Source organism: Cherax quadricarinatus, chromosome 78, assembly GCF_038502225.1.
Source record: "Cherax quadricarinatus isolate ZL_2023a chromosome 78, ASM3850222v1, whole genome shotgun sequence".
NCBI classification, from domain to species: domain Eukaryota; kingdom Metazoa; phylum Arthropoda; class Malacostraca; order Decapoda; family Parastacidae; genus Cherax; species Cherax quadricarinatus.
The window spans coordinates 7,521,408-7,534,822 of NC_091369.1; the positions used below are offsets into that span (position 1 = coordinate 7,521,408).

Sequence of the window (13,415 nt, forward strand, 5' to 3'; positions counted from 1 at the left end):
AAAGTATATTAGTAACTGAGTATGTGAAGCTGTTTATGCTAATTAACAATTTACATTAATGCTTAACACTCAAATTTACTTAAATTTACCTTCAGTAACTGGAATTACAGTCACTCGTCTATTAAACTTAAAAAATATTTTAATCAGTTTAAATAATCTCCATACAAAGAAACTGCTGTAGGCCTATTATGCCATGAATGGCAGGTTCTACTGTCAAAATATTCCAACTGCCAAATTATTCTCACAGACATTTTGCATCACTCCTCATGCAAAAGACATACACCTGCCCCCTTCTCTAATTTTAATAAAACTATTTAAAACTGCAGGCTACACTTTGGTCATTATTAAGCCTTAAAGCTTAAGATTAATATAAGGGAATAATTTGCATGCTGCTGGCTTCCTTCTGTTGATACAACTACTGGTACATTCAAATGAGGTATTTTTCTTTGGTAGTCCGCAGTAAGCAATATTAAGAAATTCATACAAACGCTACTCAAGCTTGAACATAGGACTCTCCCCCCCCCCCATGAAATTTAATTTTTAAACAAGATGAAGTGAAATCAGAAAAACTTCATATTTTTTAACAGGTTACTTACTGACATCACAATGTCAGGAGGTAATAGAACAGACGAGTTACCAGATATTCACTCAACCACAAGAATTAAATTTGCATTATTACCTAAGCAAACAATCCTTTGATATACAGTACTATATCAACATACTAAAAAAACACTTAAAGATCACCTTTAGTGGAACAGGCTGGCCAAAAGGAGCTTTGGGAACTAGAACTGCTCCTTGTTTTCTACTGAACAGGGCAAGACGTTCCTGTACACTCATCTCTGCTGGATCTTTTGGGGAAGCTTTCCCACCTGTAAACAAAGTAATTTTTCTTTTTTTTAATTCTTTGGAGGTTGCCCACTAGTTTAATACAAACATCTGAATAAAACTAAATTTAATTTTCCACTTTATTAACACACTTACCATCGTTTTGAGGTTCAAGTTCAACTTTCTATAACAACTGAAAAAATATGCTAACCAGCATTATCAAAAGCAGCAGCCCTTTCTCTTACAGATGACATAAAAGGCTGATCAACTAGTGGCACAGCTTCTGGTATGGGAACCTCCCCTTTCACAACATCCCCCACTGGAGGAGGCCTGTGAGGGCTCAAGTCCCTCCAACTCCTACGTTCAGGGCCACCACGACTGAACCCACATTGTGTTTGAGGCAAATACCTGAAAATAATTAGCAGAATAAACAGAGCATCCACATACTACCATGACCCATAGCAGTATCATAAGTACATTCTAGTATGCACGAGTATAATTTATTTGCCCAGACAAGTCAGTGACAAGTATATATATTACCTCCTTACATATGTATCACTGCAAATAACTTATACTGGGTGCATTCCTTACAGAGCAACCAAGAGCTCAGATTGCATAAAGAATTACTCATTACACTTAACAGTGCTTTTATGATGAAAACTTGGTACAGTATACAATATCTTTTTGCTGTTGAAACATTTTGGTCCTAGGACCCTGATCACTAAATATACAGCAAACTTTCAATTAGAACTGGGGATAACATCCCTGAAAATGTGCATCTCTTTTAAATTAGTGCTACTCTGAAGAACACTTGGGAAAAGATAGGGTAAGGAAAAAATCCACAGTACACACTACCATGACTGCACAGAGACTGATCTTCCATTTTACAATATTTATGACCTATCCTCTTCCGATGTTATTTATTTCAACTACAATTTCTCAATTGTGCTTAGATAATTTCATAATATGCATAACTGTCTACCGTACTTAGGGCATGAGAAATGTAGGATCACATTGGAAAAAAAAAAAAAAAAAAAAAAAAAAACTTTAGCTGAACTGTAAAAGGGTCACCTGAGAGCTGTTCTGGAGGTGGATTGGGTGATGCATATTGAAGCACTTGGGACATGACAGACAAATGATAACATACTGTGAACAAGGTCCAGGACTGAATATTTTTTTATTTTATTAACCCATCGGCCGATTCCCACCAAGGCAGGGTGGCCCGAAAAAGAAAAACTTTCATCATTCACTCCATCACTCTTACCAGAGGGGTGCATTACACTAGTTATAAAACTGCAACATTAACACCCCAGGACTGAATAATTTCCATAACATATCTTTGATTTGTCTTGCTCACAAATTGGCTGTTATTACAAAACAAATCCAGACCAAAGAGAATTGGAGTGATTTATAGTGATAGCATGTGCTGCTGGTACAATTATTTCTAACATATGACATTTGACTTCTGTATATGTATTTTCAAGTTTTAACCCTTTCAGGGTTTCGGACGTACTAGTACGGCTTACGCACCAGGGTTTTTGACATACTAGTACGCCCAAATTCTAGCGCCCTCAAATCTAGTGAAAGCTGGTAGGCCTACATATGAAAGAAGGGTCTATGTGGTCAGTGTGCACAGTATAAAAAAAATCCTGCAGCACACAGTGCGTAATGAGAGAGAAAAAAAAAGTTTTTGGATTAAAACAGCGACTTTGGACTGTATTTTCGTATGGTATTTATTGTTGTATTCTAGTTTTCGTGGTCTCATTTTATAGAATGGAAGACATTATAGAAATTGAGATGATTTTGCAATGAAAAGTACCTTGAAATTGAGCTCAAAGTAGCAGATTTTTACCGAAGTTCAAAAGTAAACAAATCATGCTAAGCGTCCAATACACGTCAACTGGCGAGTCTAATATTCTTTCACAAGTGCGCCGATATTATTTATACCATTTCTACACTAATGCAGTAGTCTGCATAACAGTAAATCTTCTATTTTTTGTGAGAATAAAAATTCAAAGTGGAAAGCAAAAGATTGTAAGAGGGGCATGGGGACGTGACTAATGAACAGAGGAAATGTTATTTTAGTGCCAGGAATGTCTTTCTTGTTTATTCTGGACCCTATTTGGAAATTGGCATCTTTTGAAATTTGTGTGAAATTGGCAAAATTGCTAAATTCTGACCACTGTATTGGACAGTTGAAATTGGTAAATGAGTGTTTTCTTGTACTCATTCGATAGAAAAAAATGGAGTTCTAGCAAAATAGTTACGATTTTTGTTGACTAGTACACTGGAATTGGCCGAAAATAGGGCTCAAAGTGGGCAAAATCGCCGATGCGTAAACATCGTCGAGACCGCTAACTTAGCGAGAGCATAATTCCACAGGTTTTCCATCAAATTTCATACTTTTGGTGCCATTATGATCGGGAAAAGATTCTCTGTCTTCATTTTTTTTTTTTTTTTTTTAAATTTGGGCAACCCTGAAGAACAAGTCTGGGAGAGGGCCTGGGGACCCTGAAAGGGTTAAAATTACTCACTAGTATTAGTCTTATAATTTGAGCTTTTAAAATACCAAATTCTAGTCATTTATGATGATTAATTTTTTATACAGTGCGCTGTTCATACCAACTTCTTTACAACTTAACCTGAACATCTTTTAGCAAGAGAACGACTTTGTTAATTTTTTTTTAACATGTCGGCCGTTTCCCACCGAGGGAGGGTGACCCAAAAAGAAAACAAAAGCTTTCTTCATTCAAAACTTTCACCATCACTTGTACATAATTGTACTGTCTTTGCAGAGGCGCTCAGATTTGACAGTTTAGATGTCCCTCTAAACTGCCAATATCCCAAGCCCCTCCTTTAAAGTGCAGGGATTATATTTTATATATACTGTGTACTGCATATTTAATATTCAAGTTTATTGCATTAGTCTTCATTCAACTCTAAATGCTGTGACTTTACATCAGCCTGTCTTTATCAGAACATTGCTCATCTCAAACAAATAATACCCACAGTATATTTTGCATACTAAAAAAAAAAATTTGCTGCCACTTATAATCTTACATGTGAGGGGAACGAACGGGGCTACTGCATCTCGTTGGACTCTGAGGAGCAGTAGTACTTCCGCTCTTCTTTGGGCTTAACTCATTTATAGAGTTACTACTTTGATTAGAAGTCATCTTCTTGGGGCTGACTGATCGAACAACTGACTTCCTTGGACTCCGTGAACGATCTGCACGCTCTGGTGAGGCCTGGCGTATGTGTTGCTCCCACCGACTACGCATCTCGCCAACCTTGGATGGGCTGGTGTCTCTAGCACGGTCCTTTAAAAATTATTAGAATTTTAGATCTACAGCATTTAGCAGAAGGAATATAAATTATTCAGAATATTCCCTATATTAACCATGTAAATTAGCAAAAAATTAGTAGCTTCCTCCTAAATGCTGAGCGCTCGTCTACATAAAATAGAAATAAACGGCACGTCCTGAAACTAATGTGCGTGAATCTTCCCTCCTCCCTGGAGGTGAACTGAAAACTACAAGATGCTGTACCTGTACTATCAACAGGCCTACAGTCTGACACTTTGCAATAGTTCACAATTTTTTTTTTCATTCCAACAAGCTGACAATGTAGATAAACAGCATTTTATTCATTTATCAAGCCATCTTCAGGTACAATACCATAGCAATGAAAATAAAATTAGCTCAGGAAAAATTCAGACTCCTAAATTTCAAACAAAGCTATAAAGCACATCTGACACTCGAGAATGTATGTAGTTTTACCAAACTCCGCTTACATAAAGATACTACAAACACACGTCAATCTCCCTTCCTTTAGCAATGAAAAATTTATCTGAAGTCAATAGGGAAGAATACACTGCTCAATTTCTATAACTCTTCAGATAACTAATCAGAAATAACACAGTTTTGAGATAAATGGGGAATTATAGAACACCTAAAAAGATCTTGAAAGTTGTATCATGGTATAATGTTCACAACTCTTAGAAAGCAGTTTGAAAACAGAGCAAAAAGCTTTGCTTTCTGTGACAACCAAATGTGAACAGAAAATACACATGCAAAATATATAAAAGCATAAGGCTGGTATTATTGCTTTGTGAGTCATGCATTTGAAGCATTTAAAAGTACTAAATAATTAGTAGTTTCATTCCTGTACCTAAAAAAATTTTAGATGCTTTAGTTACTAGACTTTCAAATGCCCCAAATCTTAATAAAGCCTTCACCTAGTTACACAGCATATGCATTATCTGACATAATTAATACCTAGCAATTTATTTACAGAAACTGCTAATAATACACACAAACAGCAGAAGACCAAGTTCAAATAGATATCAAATATTTGAAAATATTATCTGGTCTAATATATATTCTTAAACAGTACATAAAAATGCAATTTCTAGTTTGTAGCCTGTAGTAATTTCCAGTATAGTCTGTTGCAATTTCTAGTATGCATACACAAATAACCCGCACACAAAAGAGAGAAGTTTACGACAACGTTTCGGTCTGACTTGGACCATTGACAAAGTCACACTAACCAGAGGTGGAGCAGGACGGCTATATATAGGCAGGAAGAGGTGGTGGTAGTAGTAGTAGTACAAAAGTTGTATATAATACCGGCAAGATGAAATTAAGACACATGCACAACACCCGGGCATCCCCATCATAGACGTTTCGCCATTCTAGTATGCAGTCTGTAGCAGTCACGCATAAGTGAATAACTCTTAACCTCTACATTATATTTAACTTGGAGCAACTGGTTCTTCCAGGCCTACTGTAGTGAGAGCCAAACCAGACATGTTAAAAGCACGTCTAGGTTAGTAAAAACTTATCTGAGTGGTTCAGTGATGGTGTGAAACTGGCTTTCAGGGTGTTTCCCATGCTTTAACATACTGTGTATGTGGATACTGTAAAATTTTATATATTGGGAAGCACTAAACCCACTGGCATCACACAGTGCCCAGTACTATTCAGTAACACTATTCTTAACTCACGCTGATACATAATTACTAGAAATACTATCATTCAAATTTACATTCGTATAAAAGTGTTAGCATTATCTTTAAGATTGAGCATACTATGTACACCACAACATACACGTGTTGAACAGTAAAGCTATGTAACATTAAATGTGGAATAAATCTCATCAGTAATGCTTCTACACTAAATTACTTCCCTCAAAATATTAAGATTATTAATATATATTAAATCAATCTAATACCTTGGCAGGTTTTAATTCAGGACTGCGCACTCCAAGTCCACGAGTAGGACTTGAGCAAGGACTTTTAGGCAAATAGGAAACAACAACAGGCGGGGGTGGTGGCAAGCTGGCATTTGATGTAGATGGCTTCAAGCTGGCATGAGATGTCTGTGGTACAAGAGACAGATTTTTTTGTGGTGAAAGCAAGCAACTGGAAGAATTTGGTTTGTTTGCTGCTGCATTCAACTTAACTGGACTTGAGCTCCTCACAAATTCTGCAAGACTCATGCCTCCCACTTTAGAGGGACTTACAGGTAACTCATTTTTTTCCTGAGCAGGTGCTGGTTTAACTGGACCAGAATCATTGCTTTGAGGTTTCGTTTCTTTCTTGAAGTCATAGTAGAGCCTAGAGCGAGAGTCACTTGGAGTGAAGCCCTGAGCTTCCTGTGAACATAAAAGTAAAATCCAACTTGAAGTGATAAAGCATTTAATATTACCACTCAATATATTGCACAAAATGCAGCTATTACAAGTATAATATCTTTAATGCAATTGAAAATTAAAGCATACTTACCAAACCATCTTGTAAATCATTGTTAAAACTTATCTGCAAAAAGTTAGACCACCAGATAAGCATGCATTGCTTTGAACAAGTGCAGAAGCTTAAAATCAACTTTCTTAAATACCATGCAATGTTAAATAGCTAAAACTAGAAATTACATTAAGTGTTTACTTTAATATAATGCCAGATAAACTTACCAATGAATTTAGCATGCCTTTGTCCCAGACAAGCTTTTTCGTGGGTGAGGTAGGGCTCTTAGGCTGATGCAAAACTGTAGTCTCTCTTGGCATCTTCAACTTTGTGAGGTTCTTTAGGTTAGGTGTAGTATTGTAAGAAGAGGAAGAGGAAAAGGAAATAGAGGTATTCGTGCTTGGGTTAGGAATAGCGGGAGACTCACAACTGCTACCATTAAAATGTGCACCTGAGGGACCATCACCAAAATAATACTGTGGGGGAATATTTTCACCTTGTACTGAAGCTACAGCATGGCAAGGACTTAAAGAACCATTGGTCTTTACTGCTGATCGACCTTCTGCTCTTGTTGAAGATCTCTGGGAAATTATGTTTGCCCTAGTGTTAGAAGCATAATTTTCATGGGAATAGCCATGCATACTAGAAGCTAAGTTACCCTCTACCTCTACCTTAGAGTTATGACTGTTGGAAGTAGCACGAGTGTAGTCATCTTCCCAATTTTTCATCTCTTGAGCTCTCCGAGCAAGAGACTTTAAACGAGGTCTGCAGGGAGAGGTGGAACCCTCATCTTTACGAGATGGACTTGTCTTTGGCTGCAAGCTCTCACTCTGATCAAAATTCATTGTCTGCGCTGAGGGTACTTTATTTGAGCTTCTATCATTGGTTGGTTCTGAAGTTAGAGTATTCACAGATTCAGAAGGTTCTAGAATACTGGGTCTCAGTGGATTGACAGCTAGTTCAGAATCCTCTGAGGAAAAAAAAAAACATAGCTTTATCTTATAATATTCACCACAAAAACAGATTAGTTTTAATCAATTCTTTATCATTAATATTACCATCTGTCATATGAAAATCAAGACCCATTTTTCTTTTGGGTGTGTAGTATACATCTGGAGATGTAATTACATGTACACACAATTAGGAATGGGGGCGATACCAAAATTGGCCAACACCGATACCTTCAAAATTTACGATGATTTGCAATATTTAGGTAACTATATTCTAAAATGTTTAGGTTACACAGACTTCTTCACTCGAGTACAAAGGAGGCAGCAGAAGCAGTTGATAACACTATACTCGTATACTGTATTCCTTTTTGCCTCCATAGACAAACTTTTCTTTCCACAGATTCCTCAACACTACCCACCTTCTTGCATCCCCCCTTCCTCTGTTCTATGATCTACATCTTCACAGACTCATCTGCCAACACGCCCACTCCCAAATAACTAATACTTCCACCATACTCCCTCCAACAAAATATCCAATGTATCATTGCCTAGACTTTTATTTTTTTTGCCCTCGTCATTTTGTCCTTTTCTATGTTCACTTTTAATTTCCTTGATACATACCCTCCCAAATTCTTTAACCAACCTTTCTTAAACGTCATTAGTTTATTATTGCATATTATTAACTTGGCAATTATTCATAAAATTAGGACTGGTTACCATAGTTCTAAGAACCGACATCAGACAGTGTCCATCATATTTACTAACCTGAGTAGAGCGAGTTTATCTGCTTTAGTCGAGTGCGAGTAGAATCTGATACTCCAACATTCTCCTTGTTACTGAAGTCTCCTGTTGTACGAGCAATACCTGCTCGACGAGCCTGGCTTCGTGCCATCATCCTCTGAGAAAAGAATAAAAACAACTTTAAGTATGTCCTGTAATGGCTATTCTTACCTGTTAGTGAAACAGCAACAATTTGTTAATCAATTAAATCCAGTAAAATGTGGTTCAGGGCACCAGGCCTCTATACAAATTTTACACTACATTTTAGTACATTAGGTTAATAGTTTAAGAATAAGCCAAAAACTTACAACCTGGTGAATCAACAATAAACATTTTTATATAAAAAAAAAAGTTGTTGCTAATATTTACAGAGCACAGACATGCCTCAATATTCATAGGGGTTAAAAGACCTAGAAAAAAATAAGCTGCCAAAGTCCTCTAGAAAATACATAGTGATAGTGATTACTAACTACCAAAGCTCACCTAATAAATACATATAAACAAGTATATATTTTCAAAGGAAAATAGACATGCTACTAGAATGTTGGGTTATTTGTGATAATCCTCATGGGAAAACTAAGAATATTTTCAAGGACCCCAATGAAATGTCATTTTTTTTTTTTTTTTTTTTTTTGGGGGGGGGGGGTTATCCCAGATAATTTACACTATATATGATAATTATATATATGTGTACCTCTGAACTTATTCCCTTGATGCAGTAATGCAAATTTGCAACACTTCATCCAATAATTCAGTCAAGTTCATTGCATATGATAAATATACATTTATGGAATGGTTGCAATAAACAGTTGCATGCACACATTAGTGGTAAAATATAGAGAATTAACCCAGGATAACCCAAGAAAATAAATTTGACATTTCTTTGGGGTAATCAGGTTTGATCAGAACTAACATTCCATGGATCAAAAGCCCTCCAACAAGCTTGCAAGGGTGATGTAGGGCCTAGGAAATGGGAGGCAACTAGGTCTGATCCAAGGAAATAAGTCACTATCCTAGGTAATCTACACACATGCTGCTATGTATGATAATTTATGTAACTATTTGTGTACCTGTACCTCAAAAAAATTAATAATATCTTAGTATCTCAGATCAACAGCATCATTGCACCTAACAAAACCCAACTTCATTACATTCATGGGAGAGCGCTAAACCTTCATGGACTTAGCACTTCCCCATTATAGTTACACTATATAACCCCCAAAGATCCTACAACGTCTAGAGAAAAGGTAGAACTCAGGTTTAATCCGAGGAGATGGTAGGTCCAATTACTTGGATCAAGAGCCACTCACCAACATCAAAAAACCTTCGTGGATTAACAAGTATCCTAACATACCTTAACCTTACTCCACCAGCGGTTTACCTGGAGAGAGTTCCGGGGTAGATAGAGCCCTGGCATTAACTGTGACTGACCAGGGAGGTTAATAGTTACATGGTCCTAGGTTGCTGTACCTCCCAAAACAAATTTCTGCCAACATATCTCAAAATCCGAAAAAAATATATTTGTTCAGGAATACAGCTAACAACCTTGAATTTTAAAATTTAAAAAATGAGTTTCTCAAAAAAAAGCTATATTACATATAAGCCTTTGGTTGTACTTACAAGCCACGCAGCAGGTGATAAGCTTTTATATTTACATTATTATTATAATCAAGGGGAAGCGCTAAACCCGTAGGATTATACAGCGCCTGTGGGGGGGATGTGGAAGGTATTCAGGCTTAATTCAGGAAACTGGAGCACAGATCCAATTCCCTGAATCAAGAGCCCCTCACCAGCGTCAAGGAACCTTCCTTGAGGGGTTTTATATTTACAAATATTTAATTTAACGTCTTTTGAACAGAAATTCCGCTACGACAACGAGCCATTCACTGAGACTTCACCAGTTACAATATACTTTATACCTCTTGTAACTCAGCTTTACCCCCTATTACCTCTCGCACAGGGTCGTTAGGTGTATAAACTAGCTTATTATTAACTTACGACAACAAAGGGGTCAGCCATGGTGGTGGTAGAGGTGAGAGAAGCCACCAACACCTCCTGACACACACTACAACTATTTGAAACTAAGTGTGTGCGGAGGCGCAGGCGCGCCACCACATTCATAACATTATTAAAGATAAATAAGTAAGTAAGTGAGTTTATTCAGGTACAGGTACACATAAATACAGTTGCATAAATTATCATACATACCAGCATATGTGTAGATTACCTAACATAATTCCAAAAGTTAAGAAAGTGAGGCTTATTTCCGCTGGCGTTACATCTACTCTTATTCATTAATCTTATATACCATAAAGACATTCAATTTCCCCTCGTATTTTATTAAAAAAAACTTCCAATGTTATTATTAAATTCAAATTAGCGTTTTTTCATCATACAATGAGAACAAAAATCATTCATACATCTAATTTTAAATATGATTTTTGCGGGAATTTTAAATTCAAGATGCCTAATACATTTATATAACAAATTAGTTATTAAACTTCATGAAGCAATGCAAATTGGGTCTTAATGGTTGAGTATAAACCAGTTAGCAGCGCATAATTTGATGCCAGTTTGAACCTTAGATACTGTTACCCACTTGAACCTCTTATTACACACATTACGTTCACTAAGTCAAGGATCCCAATGGAAATAAGTCACTTTGTCTATTTTTGGGGGTTTATCTTAGTTAATTTACATGTTACTGTGTATGATAATTGTACTTATGTCTACCTGTACCTAAATAAATTTACTTAGTAACTTAAGTCTTTTATTTATTGATAAATTAGACACATGTGCAACATCTGGGTATCTGTACCCTGTAGACCCATGCCCACCACTGGCTTTATTGGTACATAAGAACATAATGTGAAGACTGTAGAAATATGTACAAAAAAATATCTTCTGTTCATATTTCTACAAAGACACTTATGTACATTTATTAAAGGAAACGTTCCGCCACCAGTTGGACAAATATTTTGTTAGTGAGATGGATTGTGAAGGACCTGCCTAGTATGGGCCAACAGGCCTGCTGCAGTGTTCCCCTTATCTTACGTTCTTATGAATAGCTTCTTCAACCTGTTGGCTCATACTGGGCAGGTACTTCACAAATCTCACCCACTAAGAGAACATTTGCCCAACCCACTTTCAGTGCTGCCCTAACAATAAGTTCTGACGAATCTATTTACTCATGTGTAATTCCCAGTCAAATCCAACCCATCTCATTTATGTATTTATCCAACCTGAACTGTACATAAGTGGCTTTTTCCACATCTTGTCGGTATCACCAGAACATTGTTCATATTTCTAGTCTCCATATTATATCTTTGTATTGTACTGATAAACCCACTGGTTTATCAGTACAGTATTGTATACCATCTACTCATTACCCTGCCCTCAATTTGAGATTATTTTATTATTATTACTATTATTATTATTATTATTATTATTAGTAGTAGTAGTAGTAGTAGTAGTATGGGGAGCGCTAAACCCGTAGGAATTATACATCGCCTATGGGTGAAGGGGTTGGAAAGCATTCAGTGTTAATTCGGGGAATTGGAGCACAGATCCAATTCCCTAGATCAAGAGCCCCTCACCAGCATCAAGGAACCTCCCTTGATGCTTGATGCCTCAATAAGGTCGGTGTTTAGCTACTGAAGGACACCAGATGACGGTATCTATGATGTCGCTATGAATGACGTCAAACACTTGTTTGTGACTGTAAATGTTTTAGAAAGTCGACATGTTGAAGAATGAGACATCTGCGCATCATTTGTGAATATTTATTGTGGAGATGTTTCGTTAGTCAGTGGTTTCTTCAGTCCATCACAGAGAAGAACAGTGACTAAAGAAGTCACTGGCTGGCGAAACGTTCCCACAATAAAGGTTGCCAAGTGTTGCGCAAGTGTCTCTTCAACTTGTTTGTCACGTTGTTGTCTGCTTAATGTGTTGACAAGTGTCCAGATGTGGTGTGGAGGTCAACAATGATGTTTCTGATGAATGGTTTGAAAAACCGACAAGTTGAAGATTGAGACACTTATGCAGCATATGGGAATCTTTATTCAGGAAACGTTTCGCCACACAGTGGCTTCATCAGTCCAATACAAAGAGTAAGGCGTAAGGAGAGGAGGAGTATGAGGTAATCAGTCCCTCAGCCTGGAGTCGATGTGTTCACTGAACACATCGACTCCAGGCTGAGGGACTGATTACCTCATACTCCTCTCCTTACGCCTTACTCTTTGTATTGGACTGATGAAGCCACTGTGTGGCGAAACGTTTCCTGAATAAAGATTCCCATATGCTGCATAGGTGTCTCAATCTTCAATGATGTTTCTGCGTCAGCCTTCGTCAGGTGTGGACGTCTCTCTCTCTCTCGCCTGTGTATCAGTGACAAATTTCCACCGTTCTCTCTGGGACGCTTGTCCTCATCTATTCTGCCCGCCGGGCACTCTACAGGAGGGGCAGCTGGCACTCTACAGGAGGGGCAGCGGGCACTCTACAGGAGGGGCACATGGCACTCTACAGGAGGGGCACCTGGCACTCTACAGGAGGGGCGCCTGGCACTCTACAGGAGGGGCACCTGGTCCTGTACATCTGCTTACTCTACCCAGCTCCATTTTTTTCCGCTCTGCGGAAAATTCTTAAACGGTCTTTGGTGGGACGCCGGTTACTGAACTCAGGTGGGAGTGTGGGCGTCCCTCTCTGCTGAGGCTGGGCAAGGGCTTCCACTGGATCTAATTGGAAACTTCAAGTTTCTGTCTCAAAGGAATTATTGTTCCTTTTCTTTCATCGCCCAGCCTTGGACAACAAATCTTTCTCGTTGTGTACGAATGGTATATAATACCGACAAGATGAGATTAAGACACATGTGCAACATCTGGGTATCTTTATTGTAGACGTTTCGCCATCCACTGGCTTTATCAATACAAATTCTAGGACATAACTTGAAGACAGTAGAACTATGTACAGAAGATGAGGTATTATATACCATTCGTACACAACTTGTCAGACACTGCAACATCATGGAATCTTAATTCTGAGGACATGTACATAACCTTCACGACTACGACAACTACTACTACAACTAACCCATCTCTTTGTTACAAAAGAATTCTTCA

The 13,415-nt window shown here is 37.6% G+C and overlaps 1 protein-coding gene across 7 annotated transcripts in view; it reads right to left on the bottom strand.

The window, feature by feature from the left end:
• LOC128701518 (anillin) overlaps positions 1-10,393 on the bottom strand; it is a 37,100-nt gene extending 26,707 nt beyond the window's left edge. Inside the window, exons 1-9 of one of the 7 annotated variants that reach the window (XM_070101650.1) lie at positions 10,297-10,393; positions 8,284-8,416; positions 6,796-7,538; positions 6,611-6,643; positions 6,349-6,480; positions 6,058-6,204; positions 3,886-4,145; positions 1,037-1,233; positions 745-869 (exon numbers count right to left, since the gene is read on the bottom strand). In XM_070101650.1, coding sequence (XP_069957751.1) covers positions 745-869; positions 1,037-1,233; positions 3,886-4,145; positions 6,058-6,204; positions 6,349-6,480; positions 6,611-6,643; positions 6,796-7,538; positions 8,284-8,416; positions 10,297-10,317 — 1,791 coding nt within the window. In that variant the 5' untranslated portion in view covers positions 10,318-10,393. Of the gene's footprint in view, positions 1-744; positions 870-1,036; positions 1,234-3,885; positions 4,146-6,057; positions 6,481-6,610; positions 6,644-6,795; positions 7,539-8,283; positions 8,417-10,296 lie in introns of all 7 variants that reach the window. The other 6 variants (XM_070101652.1, XM_070101651.1, XM_070101649.1 and 3 more) reach the window with 6 other exon arrangements.
• Positions 10,394-13,415: the final 3,022 nt, after the last annotated feature.